Raw genomic sequence first — 19,369 nt, forward strand, 5'->3', positions numbered from 1 at the left:
CAACGGTACAAATCAAACCGAAGTCCTCAACTACGATGTATCTTATAATCTCATCACGGTTTCGAGAAACGAAACCCCAGAATATAATCATTGATATTTTACACACAGATTTACTCGTGTACAGGTTTCATTTCTTCATTGAAATTCTAGAATGCCTTAAAGTGCGCTCAGTTTTCATGTACGCTTGTCAAGGCTAAACTTTTCTTCGCCCAATCGTTGTAATGGAATTCTTCAAGATACTGCATGCGCCTTTTTTAACACGAAAATGTTTTATGCCGGGCTACACCACGGCTCCGTGACGTATGCTCGCCACGGATAACGACGCTGTAAAATAGTTACTGACAGATTGCTAAGTAAGAAACGAGAAAGAAAGTTCCGCAGTTGGGCGTCGAACCAGCGACGTCGTGCGCTTGCTAACCACTACACCACAAAGCGACCCTTGCCGAACACGTCAACGGCGAGCCATATGTATACACCATGCACCACTGGTGGTCCTCGGAGCTGGGATACTTCAGCGTGTTTTAGTAACCAGTAGCAAACTGGCACGACGGGCGCGCGCTCTAAAGGTCGTGGTGCCGCGCTACACCGCGCGCGCACCTTTACACGGCACGGTCAAAATGCGCATAGATGTTCTTAGCGTGTTGGCTCACTCGCGCGTGCTTATATCTGGATTCGGGCGCTTTGTACATCTTGTGCCACCACCGAAAGTTAGCTTAGAAGTGACACTAGTTGGAGAGAGCGCGAACGTCACTTCTCTCGCTGCCGCGGCCGCGTTTACGAAAGGAGCGCGCTGCTCCCACACGAATAAAGAATTGACTGTTGTTTGTTCGCGCTCGTCCTGTGTATGCTCATTTTGTGCTTGTTTTCTGTTTGAGGTGTGCGCTGGAAGTTTCGAGCCACTTGCCGTTCTTCGCGTAACATTGCACTTTGTTACTGCAGCATTCATTCTTTTGCCCTTGTGGCGAAACAAAGCACAATGAATGCTCAATTACTTCTGCGAGGACACATTTCACTTTCATGTTATGCCGATTCCTAAATAGAGGGATCATCTACGTTTTTTTTTTCTTGTGTCCACTTCCCTTTGTATTTATGAAGACACGAATGAATAGAAGATTTCATCTTCATTTTCAGGTTTTTTCATTCGAGTGACATTCCCACCTGTATAGTATAAAACTGCTGTTCGTCTAATGAATATCATTTTTCTATCTGATGGCGAGACAGCAACCCACTAAAGAGAAAACGAATAAAAGGTGCCCACATTTTTTTTTTCAAACGTAGAAACCACCGGATGTGTAAAGCTATTTAGTGCGCCCATAAAGTAGAAGTGGCTTACCTCGGAATTTGAAAGAGCGCCCTCATAGGGTGGATATCGGCCAATGGCGGTTCTCCCTCGGCAAGCTCGATGGCAGTGATGCCCAGTGACCACACGTCACAGCGGATGTCATAGGAATAATCTAGCTGCCTTTCACACGCCACCACCTGGAAAAGGAGAAAATTCAACGCTATTATTTTTTCTATACGCCTCCTCATTCGGACTATATGTCGTGCACCATTACGTGTGTCTTGTGTCTGCGGCATTAGAGTGTTCGCCGTCATGGCTTCTAGCGGCGCTGACTAACACTATCAGGTTTAAATGCACACATGTACCACATAAATTTCACGAGTTGACGAAGGGATGACCGCCTATATAGCTCAGTTGGCAGAGAATTGGATCCGTTATTTGAAGGTGGCAGGTTCGGTCCATGCCAGCGGCGAGTTATCTTTTCGTCCTTTTGCTTTCTTCACATTTAAAACATAATTACTACAAATAACACCCCCCACACTTTCCCTGGTTTTCTTGCCTGTTCGTGTTAAATAATGCTGCGTCTTGCAAGCAAAAACGAGTCCTTAAAATTAACCTTTCGTTCGCAAAGTAAGTGTTTCCTGCACTCTTCAGAATGTTTCCGCGTGTCACAGAACGAAATTGTCCACGCTTTCGTGGTGCGGTTCGGGGGGCCTATACTTCGGCCCTTGGAATTTGCCCGGCGATCGCCTCCCTAATTAACGGGACTTGTGACACCGCGTGACCCGAAAGTTTATACGTAACTTGCACGCGTGCAGTCACACAACAAGTTCGACTTTTTAGCATAGCAACATTTCAGGTGAATTGAAACGATGAGACACCGCAATCGAACTTTTTTGCAAAGCATTCGTGCCTTAGGTAAAACTATTCTTTTGCTTTACGGAGAAGTTTGCTTTTGAATGGGTCATGGATGATGTCGATGTTTCTCTTGTGGATCTAATTTCGTTTGCATCGCAACATTCGTGGTAAATAAGGCAGTAGTTATGCTTTTCCCTGTGTTGTAACCGAAAATTACGATGGGAATAAATTGGGATGGTTCTGGCAAAAAATAAAAGTTAGTTTCGCTGCTGCGATAGCAACAAATTATAATGTTATACGAAGAGAGGCTGGAAGCTAACTCTGTTAGATCCAATCTCATGCAACGGTACAAAACGCGGGTGTAAAGAGATACGGCCACTAAAGGGACCCTTTTCACACAGTCTCTTCGCGTTGACAACGCAGAACGTAGAGGGGTTTATGAGCCGCCCGCTGATGGCTGCCGATATAGTGAGATAGTGCACGCGGCAGCGTTGGCGACCGTGCCGGTAAACTAAACGTTCTCAGTTGCTGCTCGAGGACATCCCCCCCCCCCCTACTCGCATCTTTTATTGCTCGTTAAGGATCCTCTCTGCTTGAGCATACGACGGCCGGTTCAAGAGGTGGGGTGGGGGGGGGGGGATTTTATAACATGCGCCTAGCTTCCGAGCTTCGGAAATGGGCTGTCTCGTTTTATATCTGCTTCAGCCGCGTTAGTCGCCCCCTTTCGCGCGCTATTACCCGCGAGTACAATCTACGATTTGTTCGGGGATCTTAAAAATTCGAACTTTACATGGGACATGATGGTGACGGCGACAACCCGCCCCTGTCAATATCCGCAATAAAAATAGCCAATAAAACTGTACAAGCCAGCTATTCCATGAAACAAGGCGCTGCTTGACAGTAGCATAATGTCTAGCGAAGAAGTCTCCTTATGTCTGTTTCATAGGTACATTTATAGTAACGAAATTCACTGTTTGCCACTTTGTTCTCCTGCGCGCACTTCCCGGCGCATTCACAATGCACGTAGTTTCATGCGCATTCATGGTCACACGCAGGCATTTAACTTATCATCACTACTTCGAGCTCGAGCCATTGCATATTGGAACGGTCTTCCGGATCATGTTGTGTCCATTTCTAACCATTTCGTGATAACCTGATTTCGTTGCACTCTAATATTTTATAACGCTGTTGCACCTTGCTTATATATATATATATATATATATATATATATATATATATATATATATATATATATATATATATATATATATATATATATATATATATATACTCGTCTGCTTTTCTATTTCGTTTGTATACTGATGCCCCCCTTACTCAATGTCTTTCAGTGGGCCTGCTGCAAGGTATTTTGAATAGATAAATAAATAAAATAATAAATAAATAAATAAATGTAAGTAGTATGAAGCATTGAATGCATTCAGACAGGCTGACTTATGGAAAAATATAGATTCACTATTGCAAGAAATATTTAGGTCATGCCGCGGTGCACCATGGTAATGAAACCTTTAGTGACTGTAACGAACCGAGTACCGGGGGAAGCACAGGCTGGAGTTCAGTTCAGTTCAGTTCAGTTCAGTTCAGTTTATTCATTCATTCAAAATACAAAATTCGTAGAGTGTAGTATGCAGACGAGGGTCCCAAAGTCAAGCGACTGCAGGGGGACCCTCGGTTAAATATAACAATAAAATGATTAATTATAACAGCACGTAAAATACGCAACACAAAGAAAAATAAACAGTGAACTTACATAAAATAACATCAAGTAAACAAAACAGGCAGTGAGAATGCGACACAAGAACAATATTAATAAGATTATATAAGTAAAACATAATCACGCCAAAAAGCAATAACGTAAATTTGCAAAGACTTTCCCATGTGTTGAACTACACATGTCGGGAAAAACCTAAAAAGGAATCGACACTTGGCCGAAGTTGGCGCTTGCTGAACACCTTGATTGAGGTTGCGCGAAAACAAAACAAAAAAAAACGTAAACTTAGATGTAACACAGGCCCCAATCAACACAAGTCCCAATCAATAAGTTAAACACTACTACAACTTGAGTCATCAAGAGAACATGTTCTAGGCATCGTTCATCGCGCAGGGCTGGATCTGCGCGAAACCTTTTATATCCTCGTGCTCCTCATCTATAGATTTGGCATGTTAGATCGTACCGCGAACGTTATGGATTTAATCAGCAATAAAAAATGTGGAAATTGATTATCCATGACACTTTATGGCAGGTAGTGTTGACCTTACAGGATTCGTTATTCTGAATTATCGTGTTCAAAACTAGGCTATCGCTCTTATATGCTTCGCTTTCACTGTAATTTTGCTAAAGCTGGTTTTGCCGCAGTACAGTAATGCGCAACGGTGAAACATGTAAATGTAATGCAGTGAAGCATGTAAAATCGAAAAGGGGACAGATCCTACGAGGTGTGAAATGACAGCAAATGAAGAGTTATTTCAGAGAGTTGGTTGGGACAGGGGGCACACTTGCTTATTTCGCGTAATCAAAAAGTCACAGTTCTGCCGCAATGGCGAAGCAATGAACAAGATAGCAACAAAGTGTCATGTTACAAGACGTTACTATTTTAGGCAGTGTGGCCGCTGCACCGAGAGAAGTGACCTACGTTCGATCGATCACTTCAAAGCATATTTTGCGATTACAGCACCAGACGTACAAATCTATGAGCCGTCCGCTTATCTCTACAATATACAGCGAGTGTGACCGCGGGTGAACCACTGGGTCGATCAAAGTACGCATTTCTTGCCGGACCCACGCAGCACTTCAACGGCTCCTATCTCCTACAGACTCCCACCTCCATGCGCCTTTTGTACAATAGACATGGCTGGATTGTTTCATCTCTGCTCAAACGGCGCCCATCGACAGCGTTCGCCGCGTGCGCTCGCGCATAAAATATACGCCGGGCGGGGCAATGTTATCGATTTAGCACATTATGTGGGACATAATGGCGCTAGCGTCGTAATGCTTTACATAATGTCTAGAAGTTTTCACAATTGCCGCCTGGAGAGTCCACAGTATTCCTGTCGCAGTTATTTCAGTCTCAAAATGCTGCATGTCTCATGGTTTGCAAGTTTGAGACATCTAAGTCTCATGAACTGTTTATATGAATTGAAACAACTCCAGCCATTGTGTGTGCTAAAGTATTTTTTGTGTATAGCAAAGAAGCAAGTTTGCCTCCTCTAAAGCCACTCACCTCAGGAGCCATCCAATAGGGTGTTCCGACGGAGGTGTTCCGCCTTCCCATTGTCTCATCCAAGTGAGATGACACACCTGTGGCAAAAGATAAAAATAAATTTTAAATACCTTGTTCTTACTATAGGGCACCTTGATGGTTAATACTCAATTCGTTCCGAATTACCGAGTTCCAAACTAGCGTGCCACTCTGATATCCGTCGCTTTTAATGTAGAGTTGCTAAATCTGGCTTCGCCGTTATACAGTTTTACTTTACGGTGAAACATACAAGCTGCAGTGCAGTGAAGCATACGAAAAGCGGAAAGGTGCACAAATAAGTGTCCTAGCCCGCCTTCTGTCTGCGAAATGTGTGAACACAACAGCAGTAAACTTTATCAGTTTTGCAGCTATATGCTACATAAGAGGGTAAAAGAGAAAGACTTTTCATAGAAAAAAGATATTTTCGTCTGTGTTTATATACCGCGGGGATGCTATTCTGTAGAAGGATTGAGAATGGGATTAAAATACACATGAGCTCCATTACTTCGGGCTCTTAAAGAGATGTTGTCCTATATTTTTATGCCACGGCGTGAATTAATGCAGTCATGAAGCATCGAATCACCAACGCAACCGTTTTCATGCGTAAGTGTCTACCGTGGCGCTGTTCGTTTGGTTGTTAAATCGATTGATAGGTGGGGTTTAACGTCCCAAAACCACCATATGATTATGAGAGACGCCGTAGTGGAGGGCTCCGGAAATTTAGAGCACCTGGGGTTCTTTAACGTGCACCCAAATCTGAGCACACGGGCCTAAAACATTTCCGCCTCCATCGGAAATGCAGCCGCCGCAGCCGGGATTTGAACCCGCGACCTGCGGGTCAGCAGCCGAGTACCTTAGCCACTAGACCACCGCGGCGGGGCTGGTTGTTAAATCGACAAAAAGTCAATGCTACAGCCGATTACGCTGGCTTGGAAACCCGTTCGTAAGATAGACCACAATGAAAGGCCTAAAAGAATAGGACCGAATGTTTGGCTAGTTGTTAAGGTAGCCCTGCACAAAACACGAATGGTTAAACGGTGGTGAGAACACATATTGCGAGTCATTCCACCCGTGGCACCCACTTATCGCAATTTCGCGGTGGCGATGCTTACCGAAATCGACCAGTTTGACGGTGCCAGTGTCGGTGAGCAGGATGTTGTGTCCCTTTACGTCCCGATGCATGCAGTGGTGGGCATGCAGGAACCGCAGCGCCTGCACATATTTTGCCACAAAAATGAAGACCGGTTAGGTCAAGAAAAGATTGCGTACCGCGTTCATACAGTTTGTACTAAAACAATAATACTCTTTGACTATTTGTTCAGAAGCCACATCGTCATATGCAACCGACAAGGGAAGTGAGGTGGATGAAGTGCCAAAGCATTCTAAAGCACTGATTACAGAAAATCTCAAAGGACATTATTGAGAATGGCTTGAAGAGGCTGTGCCTACTGATGCACAAAGGCCCATTAATGCCGTCCAACTGGAACGTATGATCTACAAGCCTTAATTGATGACTCTTTATCGTGCCACACGAAAGCGCTTCTTTAGCCGAGCGCCGTTATGCATGTTTGTGAGCAATATCTCACGCACAGTTGAAAGCACGCACGATTGAAAGCAAGATCCTGTGGTCGCCGAGAGATTGCGCTTAAATCCCTATCATGCAGAACTCAGATAGTTAGTGACAGACAGTGACAACAGTGTCACATTTGTTTTGTTCTACGAAATTTAAGGCAGCCATAGGTACTTGACAATACGAAGCAATGTGGTTAGAGAAGTGACGTAGGAAGCCTAACGTATTCAAGCACTCGTTCTCTTGATTAGCTCATGCCAGCTGCAGACATGTTCCAGGTCATGGTTGCGCAGTTTACTGAAACGATTCGTAGCGCTTTCTCAAGATCTACGCTGTTATGAATGCTAAAGTTCTGTTAACTATTAAAAACAAAACAAAACAAAAACACATGAACTCAGTGTAGAAACCAACGACAGATTTGCAAACATACCGGATTTCATCTCTTTAGTGAGGGGAATGATTCTCTTGTCTCTCCCCCTCTCTTTTTTTCTTCCTTCTCTATTTCTCTACGATTTAAGTTTTCTTTCTTTAGGGTGTATTTCTGCACCTGAAAAGCCGCCATTTTTTTCAATTAATTCTGTCGAGAAAGGAGTGCTTCAACGTACCGAATAATTAACATCGCAGATAAACTGGAGGTAAACTGATTCGTACTTTATAAGTGAAGCGTGAAATATTCTGGTTGCCTTCAGACTGACTCGTACAAATGAAATAATTCCGGCTCAAATAATCATACAGACACTTTTAATTTGCTGGTACACTTATTTTCCGAACGAGTTTTCGTTTCGGTAACCCTCTAGAATTAGCCTCGAAGCAAATTTTTTTTTTTCGTGAAACAGAAGCTTGTACAGATAACATCATAGCTGTGTAGCGCGGAGTAGTGGCATGCATAGAGTTTCCTATAAATACGCTAGAGAAAAATGTCGCGATAGAGGCTGTGGCAGCTGCAGCGCATGCATGGTGCTTCAGCCTGCACGGGAGTGATGGGTAGTGAACAAATTTGCCCAAACTTTGTTCTGTCGGCTACGGCCGGCTCCGTGTCGCCTGGTACTGCTTTCTCGCAAGACGAAGTTCAGCAAATGTTCAGCACTTTCACTCCACCACCTTAACCTTTCTCGCGAATTCACATCGGCTCAACGAAAGCTCTCAATGATCCATTCCTTGATCCAAAGCAAGCGTCACAACACAACAATGAACGTAGTCGCAAGTGTGTTCGAAGTCACAAGCATGAGTATTAGGCAATACCTCCGCATGAATATTATGCATGAATATTAGGCAATCCGTGTACTGCTCATCATTGCCATGGTGGCTGAACGATGACACCGCTGGAATTCCCTCTAGTAAATATTGCAGAAGCTCTGTGCCGGCTTGTACCTGAAACGCGTTTTGACCGTCCGCATCAGTGACATGTCGAAAGCAAGCGAGGCAACTTCCTGGAGTCGATTCGCAGCGTGGTCGTTAGTGTCTGGTGGTTGTCATCGACGTCGCGGAAATGCAACAACTGCCTTCTGTCGTCGCAGTTTTTCCTTATACCGACCATTACGCCCGGCGCACGTGTAATACGCTAACACTTACGTCGATGGTTTCCCTCAGGATGTAAGCGATGATCGGCTCGGGAAGGTTGCTGCCTGACTTGCGCAAGTTCTGCACGAGGTCGGTGACGGAGCCGCCAGTGCACAGCTGCAGCAAAAAAAAAAATTGAGCAGAATGGAGAAATTGTCATCTTATCAGACGACACGAGTCAATGAACGGCCCACTTGCAAGGCATGTGACAATAATAATAACTGTGGTTTTACGTTTCAAAACCACAATGTGACAATGAGACACGTCGTAGTGGAGGGCTTCGAAAACTTGGACCATTTGGTGTTCTTTAACGTGCACGCACATCACATGGGCTTCTGACATTTCGCCTCCATCACAATGTGACCTCCGCGGCTGGGATATAACCTGCGATTTTTGGATCACCGGCGGATCAGTATAACCTCTGCATCACCGCGGTGGATGGCAAGACATCTGATGTTTAGAATTAAAAGATGCTAAGAATTATGCGAGGTTTACCAGCCGATGCAACGTTATGTCTGTAGAGATACAAAAAAAACTCATGCATAGCCTGCAAATGCTGAAAAAAAAAAGCACTTGACCACAATTTCTCTGTAGTCACATAGCAAAAAGAAATAAACTACACAGATCTTTGAAAACGTTAAGTTAAGGAATTTTTAAACTTTGAATAAATGGTGTATTCATGAGGCAAGCCATGGTGAGGGACCCCAGAATAATCCTGACCGCGTAGTCTTTTTTGAAGTGTTTCCAAATCCTTTCACATTCAAGTCATTCAAGTGGATGGTTGTTTTAACACTTTGTCCCATCGGAGTGTGACCACTGCGGCCGTGAAATCAGCCCGCGTTCTCGGGCTACCAGCAACACAGCCTATAGCCACAGGCAAGGCCACTAACCGCACCACGAGTTATTCTGTATAGTACTTCATCAATCAAAAGTAACCTATTATGAAATGTCAATATGTGAATAGACTCTGTATATAGCCTATATACAGTATATACGTGTTCATGCAGTGTATGAACACGTATATACTGTATATAGGCTATATACAGACTCTATTCACATATTGACAATTTATGAACACGTGTTTATCCGTCATTGAAACTTGTTAATGTGTCTTAGAAATATGGCGAGCAATTTGTGTGCATCATGATCAGATTTATTAGTTATTGTTGTAATCATAATTATAATCGTCACCGTCATTACAATTGTAACAATTCTCCTAATCCATTTTAAACACAGAGGAGAGCACAAGTTCTACACAACTAATCCATCCTCCGACTTAGTCCTGCGTCGTACAATAACATTCCAGGTCTGCGTAATTTAATATATCACCGCCCTTAATTTGTCCTCTGATGTTACACTTAAGTTTGACGCTCTTTCGAATATTATGCTGTTGTAACAGAGCACTGATATTGTGCGTCATGGTTTTCGCGAGCTAAAGCAAAAAAGTTCAAGTGCTGTGTCATTGTAGTGTAAGAGTTTCGTATTGAGATAATTGAAAGTGCACCATCTGTTTGTACCCATTTACCGTGCACATACTTTAAGCATTGAACTTTGTGCGGTAAATCGCCTAGCTGTGAATGACGCTGGACCTAAAGCTTCGGCAAAGCGACTTGTTTTCTTCAGACAGCGACGTTCCCTGATCGATGGCTGCCTGCTTCTCATCCCTTCAAGTGTACAAAGTCCCCCGAACGCGTGCCTTTTTTCAATGCGCCGTGTAGGTAACATGAAAAAATGAACACGCACACAAAAAGCAAATAAGTATGCATCAAAAAGTATCTATTTTGAACTTACGTGCCGTATCTGTTGTCCAAGGTTCTACACTTTTACCTGTACCAAACTATTTCCACTATGCCTATACTGTAGGAAGACTACTGATGACGAGAATGGGGCGACCTAATGCTATCGTCTACGCAAGTCGAGATTTGTCTCTATGTATGCGCGTGCGGTTCATGCGTGTACGCACCTCCATAACGAACCAGACCTGGTCGTCCTCCCTGCAGGGTGCCGGCTGGAAGAATATGCCGAAGTAGGTGGGGATGTTCGGGTGGACGCAGAGGTCTCGAAGGACGCGGTGCTCTTCCTCCATCTCCTCCACGTTGTCCGCGATGTTCTCCATGATTTTGACCGCCACCAGCCGGTCTGCGAGCGCAGAATCGAGAGTAGTCACGTAAAATGACAGCCTGCTTCTGTCACCTTTCATAATGTGTTTTTTTATTTAATTCACATTAGTGTAATACTGCGGTTGTGCGTGACCATTGAAAAACAAGGATGGTGGGAAAATGGTTGCCTAGCGCTCGAAGAAGAAAAAAAAAGAGAAACGAAAGACGCTATCTGCAGGAGGCGTGACGCGGAAGGAAGAAGAGCCGGAATGAGCATATCATGGAAAGCCATATACGAAAGGGTAACATGAAGAGGCTTGAAAGTTGGCCGTAAAGACATATCGCTTCCTTGAGCGTGTTCTAAGGAAATCTCAAAACAGTAACGGCAATCTCACGCTTGCTTCAAGCTACAAGGGGTCCTGAATCGCTCCTCGCACTCGGTGAAAAATACGTTCTGTGGAAAGCAGTCACTGTTACGAACAGCTCCGGCGAAAGTCCGCGGTCGTGCGCTGCAAGGAGAGCTTAGAAGCGGAGCTTGAAGTTGCCTTTTAAAGACGATAGTCTTTCTTGGGGATCTTCGACGCAAAAACTTTGGTCTGTCTGTCTGTCTGTCTGTCTGTTTGTCCGTTTGTCCGTTTGCCCACTCTTAACGACATCGGGTACTTAAAACGGCCCACCCCATCCGCAGCGCCCACCTATGTTGCTCAAGGTTGAGCACTCATGCTTGTACAACTGTCAATTAAAGAGCAATCATTGCGCATGTCTGGGGCACCATAACAACACGTATATATTCTGCATGTGCGTCTTTTACTAGAAAAGACATACATAAGTAATTTTAAGGACCGTAGCGCTTATCACGCTGCGCTGACAATGTAACGCTTGCACGGAAAAGGGAGTGTTTCCAACGCTTTGCTAAAACGAAACGGTGGCGGCACCTACCCGTCGCCTCGCGTTCTACACCTTATCACCTCTGAGATGGGCGCGCACAGCCGTCTCAAAGCCACGCGTTTTGCTTTCTAAGACAACTGCAGGATGGCGCTTATGTCTTACGTGTGATGTGACTTGATGGGCTCGTTCGCCTCTGCTGCACGCTCGAGGCACTCTAATGCAGCGCCTCCAGAATACCATTCACCAATTTTCTTGGGCAGAACATCAAATAAATGTCTTGTTCACTCTCTCCACACGCAAGACTATCGTCTTTCGACGACATTTGCAGATTGCATGCAGATACGGGGCCAGTTTTTTTTTTTTTCCCAGGCGCCCCGTTTTCATTCAGAAGTCTGCGCTCACTCCCTCCGGAGCTTCCGGCGTCTGCTGTGTGACGTCAAACAGCAGATCGTATTTATTGGCTAATAGCCGACGTAAATCAAGAGTGGCGTTTTTATTCAGATGCGCTTGCTGCCACGAAGTGGCGCCACGTGCCGGTGCTGCACAATACATAGTCTGCTAACAATACATAGTCGCCATACTAGCGCGCACAGGAATTACAACGGAAGTGAGATCGAGCATCACGCGCGCTCAAAGCTATAACGCGCGCTCACGTAACTTTTTCCTCTCAAATGATGCATCCGTGTGTGTGATCGAGCACGCTAGTCGGGACAAGAAAAGATAGAAAGCGCTTAAAGCTTGAGGCAGGTCAAACTCCGACCGTTCTTGTCGGATTCAAGAAACTTCTGCGGCAATAGATTCGTGAGGCAGTAAATTACGATATTGGGGGCATTTAGTGATTACTTATATTAGTGGATCAAGGCCCCTAAGCAAGAGATGTCGGTCTCCGCGTATCATGCTTCTACTTAGGCCCAGGGATGGCTTGACCACTGAATTTCCAGCCAGCATTTCTTTTCTACAAGCGGCACCAAGGCAGTTGTCTTTATGTGCTATTTTCGCACTCAGATCAAACTGAACTCCTCTGCATGCGTTGCGAGACATTTTTGCGCGATTACGTATGGGAACAACATGAGATACATTAACGACACCTGTCCTACACGACCATGTCAATCGTCCGAGTGACATGTTCCCATTACGGAGTCCCTCATCTTCCATCACTGCATTACCGGCACGCCTGCCACAATGACGCTACAACTCGTCGCGACAAACTTTGTAGACATCCATTTTAGGAGCGTATACCACAAATATTATGAAACAACAGGAGAATAATGAAAATAAGGGCGAGTGACGCACGATGTAGTACTGGCTGTCCGCGAGGACCTGCACTGTCGAGATATTCTGGAAGAAGGCGAAGCGCAAAGCTATGACATGTGAAGCGCAAGAGCTCATTTCTGTCGCTCGCGTGGACACTCGCTGTGAAAGTGCGTGTGGGACAAGCCTATTGAAGGTCCCCTTTCAAAGAGCCACGGGGCGCCTTTTAACCTAGAACACATGCGATCTTTATGAGTAAAGGTACGCCATCACCTCTCATAGACATACATTTAGCTCATGTATGTGCCTATGGGCTTCGACTACGTATAATCTTTTACTGGCGATTCTCAACGCATCACGCGTGTCGCGAAATGACGCACGTGATGTCAGTTTGCGGCTGCTTACTGCCTTATTTTTTTCACGTAACATTCCTCATTTTCGCTCTATTGACATATCACACGTAAATAATAATATCGGGGCTTTTAAGCGCCAAAACCAAGATGCGATTGCGAGGCACGGCGTAGTGGAGAGCTCCGAAAATATCGACCCCTCCCCCCCACCACCCAGGGTGTTTTAACGTGTACCTAAATTTAAGTACACGGGTATCTAGCGCTTGCGCCTCCACTGATATCGCGGCCACCGCTACAGGAATCGAACCCGCGACTTTGTTTAGCAGCTCAGCACCGTAACCACTGTTCCACCATGGTGGCTGCCTATGAATTATCAGCAGCAACAAAGTTTCGTTTTCATCATCAATGTCTTTTTTTATGGTGGGGGGGGGGGGGGTCAATATGAAACGCTACAGGGTTAGGCCTATATGAAACGCTACAGGGTTCCTATACCATTGCACTAAGCGCTTAGGGGACAAGATACGTGACAATGGTCCGACGGACACCAAAATGAATCTATATATAATGTCTCGAGCTATATATATATAGCGGCCAACGAGACAGATCACTACTGGAGTACCTCAGAGATCAGAGACAAAAATACCAGTGTGATACGTGCAAAATGAGCGCAACGCTTTCTTATTTCGTGTTGTCCTGCCGGTGTGTTGTGTCACAGTGCCGTTTGTGAGCTTGCTGCTTTGCCAGGACTCAATGCTTCGACGCACTTTCTTTTGTATAGAGCTAACATCACACTAGAGTATCGACGGTGGTATGTTCACTTGCGGCTTCGTTCATTCTAAGCGACAAGTCATAAATGTGTGCCAATAAAATCACTTTATCATCGAAATGGGGGAGTGTCATCTAAAACAATATATACCCTCTTTATCAGAGAAGCACTCATTGGCGATTTTTACAACGCTTCCACGCAGCCGGTCTGTCCTATACGCACTGGATGTTAACAAATATTTCCGTCTTAAATCTCCGTATACTATCGACTGCAATGCGCTGATTGTTATTTATATGTGGGGTATAACGTCCCAAAGCCACCATATGATTATGAGAGACGCCGTAGTGGAGGGCTCCGGAAATTTCGACCACCTGGGGTTCTTTAACGTGCGCCCAAATCTGAACACAAGGGCCTACAACACTTCCGCCTCCGTCGGAATTTACAACCGCCGCTGCCGGGATTCGTTCCCGCGGCCCGCGGGTCAGCAGCCGAGTACCTATAGCCACTAGAGCACCACGGCGGGGCTGCGCCGATTGTTATCTGACAAGGATAATCTTCAGGCAGATGTTGCGAAATATGTGGCTCCACACAGACTGGATACGAGAATCTTAACGCCGCGTCTGCACCCTTGTCCCCTCCTTGCGTCTTCTCAAACTGAACAAGTATTTTCTTGCATTCAATATGGCACAATCAGTATCCTCAGGACGTGCCTGTGGTCACATATAGTAATGAAGCACCTGCGCCATTTACTGTAGTATTTCTACATTGTGCCTATTTAACGACAAGATTTCGCGCGCGCCACAGTGAACCCGTGGTGTCAGAGAAACCATGGCGCATACCAGTGAGCTTGTCCCTCGCTGCGTACACTTCGCCGTACGTGCCTTCGCCGACCACCTTGACGAGCTGGAACCTGTCGCCCGGTGCTGGCAAGGATAGCAGGTCCAGGTGCTTCGAGATGCCCCGGTAGTAGGCGGCCACCTTCGGATCATGTTGCAGGTGGTGGTGCTCCGGAGACCCGCCTGCGAGTTCCCACGAAACGCATTGAATAATAATTCGTTTTACGATCGTTTTTACCATACTTGGCTCTTGCGACAAACAAACAAAAAGTAAAAGTTTACACTTGCCATCGTCAACATTGCGAAACACCAGGGTTTGGCGTCTTCGTGAAGAGATGTACTGTCACGCCAATGTGCATGGCATTTGTGACAGCGTCGAATGAGCTTATTTATCACTTACTGAAAAACAGTGCGTGCCATGAGTGCGACGTGTGCGCTATAAATACAAAGTAGCACAATTTATCACTGTTTTAATGTTTACTATTTTGCGTGCGGTATGGTCGTTCTCACAGGTACATAGTTTCTGCTGGCTGCATTGTAAACTCAATATATCTGTAGTTAATAAGGATGACGCATCGGGAATTACCAGCAGATTGTTTGATGGATGAAGAATCCAGAGAGCAAAAATATCCGCGTAATATAAAATGTGAAAATATTTACTAAGTCACAATTTGGCCAATACTCGCCTGTATGTGGAGCATGCTGTATGAATTGTTTACAGCGTTGCACGGTCATGGTCCACTAACTATAAAAGAGTTACGGATAACAGGTGTTTCAACAAGGAATTAGCATGAGCGGCGATAATTCGACACAGTGCCTTATTTTTGCGTCAAGCTAAACCAAAACCACGCGCTTATTGAAATTGCATCAAGCTGTGCCGAAATGTCTGACCAGCCTCAAAATTTTCCAGTAGTGCTATTTTTAGCAAAAAAAAAAAGGAGATTGCGTTGATGACCTGCCGTTTGTGCATCATCATCCAACTCAATTCAAACGCTGAGACCATATTCCTGACTACTATTTCAGTGTACCCAACTCCACCACAAGGAAAGGGGGACAGCGGTACTAAAACTTACTGGCCTTGTTCCGTTGCGTACGGAGCACTTAAGCCATTTTCGCCGCAGTGCCGTGCAAAAAAGCATACAAAATTCAGACGGAGCTTAAATACTAGTTGCCGTGTTGCTTAATTACTCATGCGTACATGCATTATATAATACTGAATACTGGCATGATCGCTGACGTCAAAAAAATTCACTGGCAATGATGGAAAGCTGCGTACGAAGTTTCTGCCACCCTGAGAAACAATGAACCAAAACATACGCAAGTTTTTTTTTTTTTTTCCCCACTCTCTCCTCTTTTACGGACCTCCCCAATTCAGAGGTCGCCAGGTCGACAAATCCACAGCAGCATACGCAGCGCCTGCCAAATGGTTTGACAGGCGCTGCAAACGTGCTTGTAGGTTTTGACGTTGCGGGCTGGTTCAACAGACTGCGTTTATTGAAATAACAGACTGCTTTGATTGAATGAGCTGATGTTGGTTTGTAGATTTTTTTTTATAAAAGCATACCTCATTTTTTATATATACTTCTCAAAATTTGGGATTTCATGCTATGAAAGAGAGTTGCTTTTTTTTTAGTAACCTGCTCCGAGCTTGAATTTTCGTGCTTCAAAACCAACGTTTTTGCTGCTCCAGAATGTTGTTTTGACCGTTACACCCCTGATGTTGCGTTACGCCCTTGAAATGGTGAGGCGAAAACCCCTCGAAATGTTCTGTTGGAGCATGTTTACCGTTCCCGTTCATTCGCGATAGCCGCGCATAGTCGTTCTGTACTCGGATTACGCACTGAGGCATGAAACTCTTGCGTCGCATACGATTGCCGAATCTTGATGTAACTCGCGAACACTATGGGCATACGCGAACAGCCCAGAGTTCGCATTCGCCATAATTAATTCCATTATCACGAACGCCTACCTCCTCCTCCTCCGCCTGCTCCGCCATTGTAGCTGCTGCCAGTGTTGAGGGGAAGGGGCTTCAGCAGGCGGTACCGGTGAGACTCCTCCATTATCTCGCTGTGGCTCGCGAGGCCTGCGACCCAACAAAAAAAAAAAAAAACGATTTGTATTATGAGCAAGTCATTAGTAATTCTGTCACAAATGTATACCCAATTATGCTGGCTGATATATGTGAGCGGGTAGTATTTGAATAAACCGCATAAAAAAATTATCTTGGAGTTGTTAATACAAAAATACAACATTGTAGAGCAGTAAATATACAATTGAGCAACGCGTCTTGCAGACGGGCAGTTCCGGCTAAATCCAATCTAAAGCAAGAGCATGTGAAGAAACAGGTCCTCTCATGCCCAACTAAAAAGAAAAAAATCAACATTAAGTAGTGCTCCAGGCTGCGTCTAGTAAAGGCACACTAAAGTGAAACGATGGACTGATAAATTATGTTTTCAAAAGTCTACTGTCGCTATAGTTTCACCACTGCAGGTTGGTTTAATTGATGAGAAATTCAATGTCATAAAGCTATATCTTTAAATTTCTCGCTAAATTCTTTCATGAAACGCAGAATTAATTGATGAAACTTATTTTTTACCAATTAAGAAGTGCATAGCCAGACGGCGTCAAAGTCTGACGTCACGACGACTGGGGAGAGAACTTCTAGGTGGCGTTGCTTCCCGCATTTTCCTTTTGGCGTTTTCCCGCTTATCAATGACTTTCTCGCAGAAAGCAGAGTGTTCTTCTAATCGTTAGGAATAACTTACTAATACGGGAAAAAGTCATTTTTCTCTTCAGTGTGTATATGAAGATTGAACCAACACAGCAACGCACCTTCGCCTTCGTTCTTGGGTAGTTCATCGTGACACGGACCTGCAATGACAGAGGAACAAGTGCCAATTAGGTGACGGCCAGCAATACACACGATCATGCAGACACTATGCAAGCAAACGAGCGCACTTCGAAGGGCTGCTGTCCTGTGCACCCTTTTGACCTGCTCCCGCTGAACGGCCCACCACTGGCGCCTGCGGCGCTCCACGCGAAGGGCCATGTTCATGCGAACGTGGTTCCTCTCCGAGAAGCTCTCTTTCACAGCCATGCTGTTTTCTCTTGCAACACTGTCGGTGCCGAAGCTCATAGATTTTAGTCTGTGCTTGCCTGATGGCTATGGGCGAGAATTTTGACGAGAGTCCAATAGGGTTTTAGTTCATGCTTGAGGCGGAAGACGCAGACGTCCGAGTCATCCCGGACTGGGGCAGAACCCCGGCTCGGGGTTGACAAGCCGCCCGTCCACGCCGGCGGCCGATAATGATGATGGTGAATCCACAACCATGGCTCATATCCACTCAGGGGGATCGGCCAAGAATTACGAGCGATGCTATGAGCGACGAAACAGGGCGTTCGCGCGACGTGTCGCGTGCTCATTTTCGCGCGATCGCTCGGTTCTCCAGATTTGGAAACCGTCGCTCATCACCCGGAAGTGCTGGGCTCAAGCTGCCAATAGTGAAGAACCGGAAAAGACAAAGACTACATAGGTGCACGTGACCCTACCGGAGTCACGTATGCGCAACAAGAAATAAGGCAATGTTTACGCATGTGAATGTAAAAAAAGTACTGCAAGACATTCATAAACACTTTCCGTTCCATTACACAACAATATATCTTATTTTTAAATTGCATACCGCTCACTACGCGGTTTTTTTTTGGTGCGAGTAGACGGCCTCATGCCAGCAACAGTGGAGTTTGCTCGCCGCAGCCGTCGCGTGAATGAGGTTTGCCTGCACTAGCGACTGATCACGCGAAGTCGATCTACGTCGCGTCGCTCGTCGCTGTCGCGTGCATTTTCGCGCTTATGAGGTTTGGCCCTTAGTGAGACTTTTTTCCGTATTCAATATTTATACCCGCCCACCCTCCTTTCAGAAGAAAATTAAAAAAACTTACTTAAAACGGAAGGAGTGCAATAATTGTTTTAGCTCGTTCATATCAGACAATACAGTCGTTATCTTGCACAGAAATCAGCGTGGTTAAACAAAAATTCTTTTTATGTGAAATAATTTCTGCAGAATTAATGTTCATGCAAGTAAAAGCTCAATGCGTTTAGTTTTATGAAGGTAAGTACAAACAGCATGAAAAGAGTTCTTGTGACTTAAGACCAGATCTGAAGCACCGAAGTAAAATGTGTTTTCAATTGTGAAGTTCAACCCTAGGCTAGCAAACCAGCGGCCATTGTGGACACTTCGTCGTCATTATTTTGCTATCGCTTGCGAAGCGTACGTTTGTCAATAAAATTACGATTACATATATATATATATATATATATATATATATATATATATATATATATATATATATATATATATATATATATATATATATATATATATATATATATATATATATATATATATATATATATATATATATATATATAAAGATTTATCTCTTCCTCTGCCTTCATCTCGATGGTTTCCTGGACGTTAACTGCCGTCTTCTTGGCCAGTCCTCCATATAGTGGGTATAGGAGCCAGTTTCAACGAACAAGCAAGCAAACAAGCATCCGTTTTTTTTTTGTTTTTTTTTTTGAAGTGGTCGGATAGTTTTTGGAGCCCTCCACTGTGGCGTCCCTCATAATCATACGGTGGTTTTGGGACGTT

General features: G+C 44.8%; 1 protein-coding gene across 4 annotated transcripts in view; it reads right to left on the minus strand.

Moving 5' to 3' along the window:
* Positions 1–19,369, minus strand: part of LOC142761647 (myosin-IIIb-like) — a 410,699-nt gene that overhangs the window by 62,565 nt on the left and 328,765 nt on the right. For 3 of the 4 annotated variants that reach the window (XM_075891600.1, XM_075891602.1, XM_075891601.1), the window contains exons 2-9: positions 17,550–17,588; positions 16,687–16,800; positions 14,721–14,900; positions 10,491–10,666; positions 8,540–8,644; positions 6,510–6,609; positions 5,380–5,456; positions 1,334–1,479 (exon numbers count right to left, since the gene is read on the minus strand). In XM_075891600.1, coding sequence (XP_075747715.1) covers positions 1,334–1,479; positions 5,380–5,456; positions 6,510–6,609; positions 8,540–8,644; positions 10,491–10,666; positions 14,721–14,900; positions 16,687–16,777 — 875 coding nt within the window. In that variant the 5' untranslated portion in view covers positions 16,778–16,800; positions 17,550–17,588. Of the gene's footprint in view, positions 1–1,333; positions 1,480–5,379; positions 5,457–6,509; positions 6,610–8,539; positions 8,645–10,490; positions 10,667–14,720; positions 14,901–16,686; positions 16,801–17,549; positions 17,589–17,675; positions 18,012–19,369 lie in introns of those variants that run through there. The other variant, XM_075891599.1, reaches the window with a different exon arrangement.

This window comes from Rhipicephalus microplus, chromosome 1, assembly GCF_043290135.1.
Source record: "Rhipicephalus microplus isolate Deutch F79 chromosome 1, USDA_Rmic, whole genome shotgun sequence".
Lineage (NCBI taxonomy): Eukaryota > Metazoa > Arthropoda > Arachnida > Ixodida > Ixodidae > Rhipicephalus > Rhipicephalus microplus.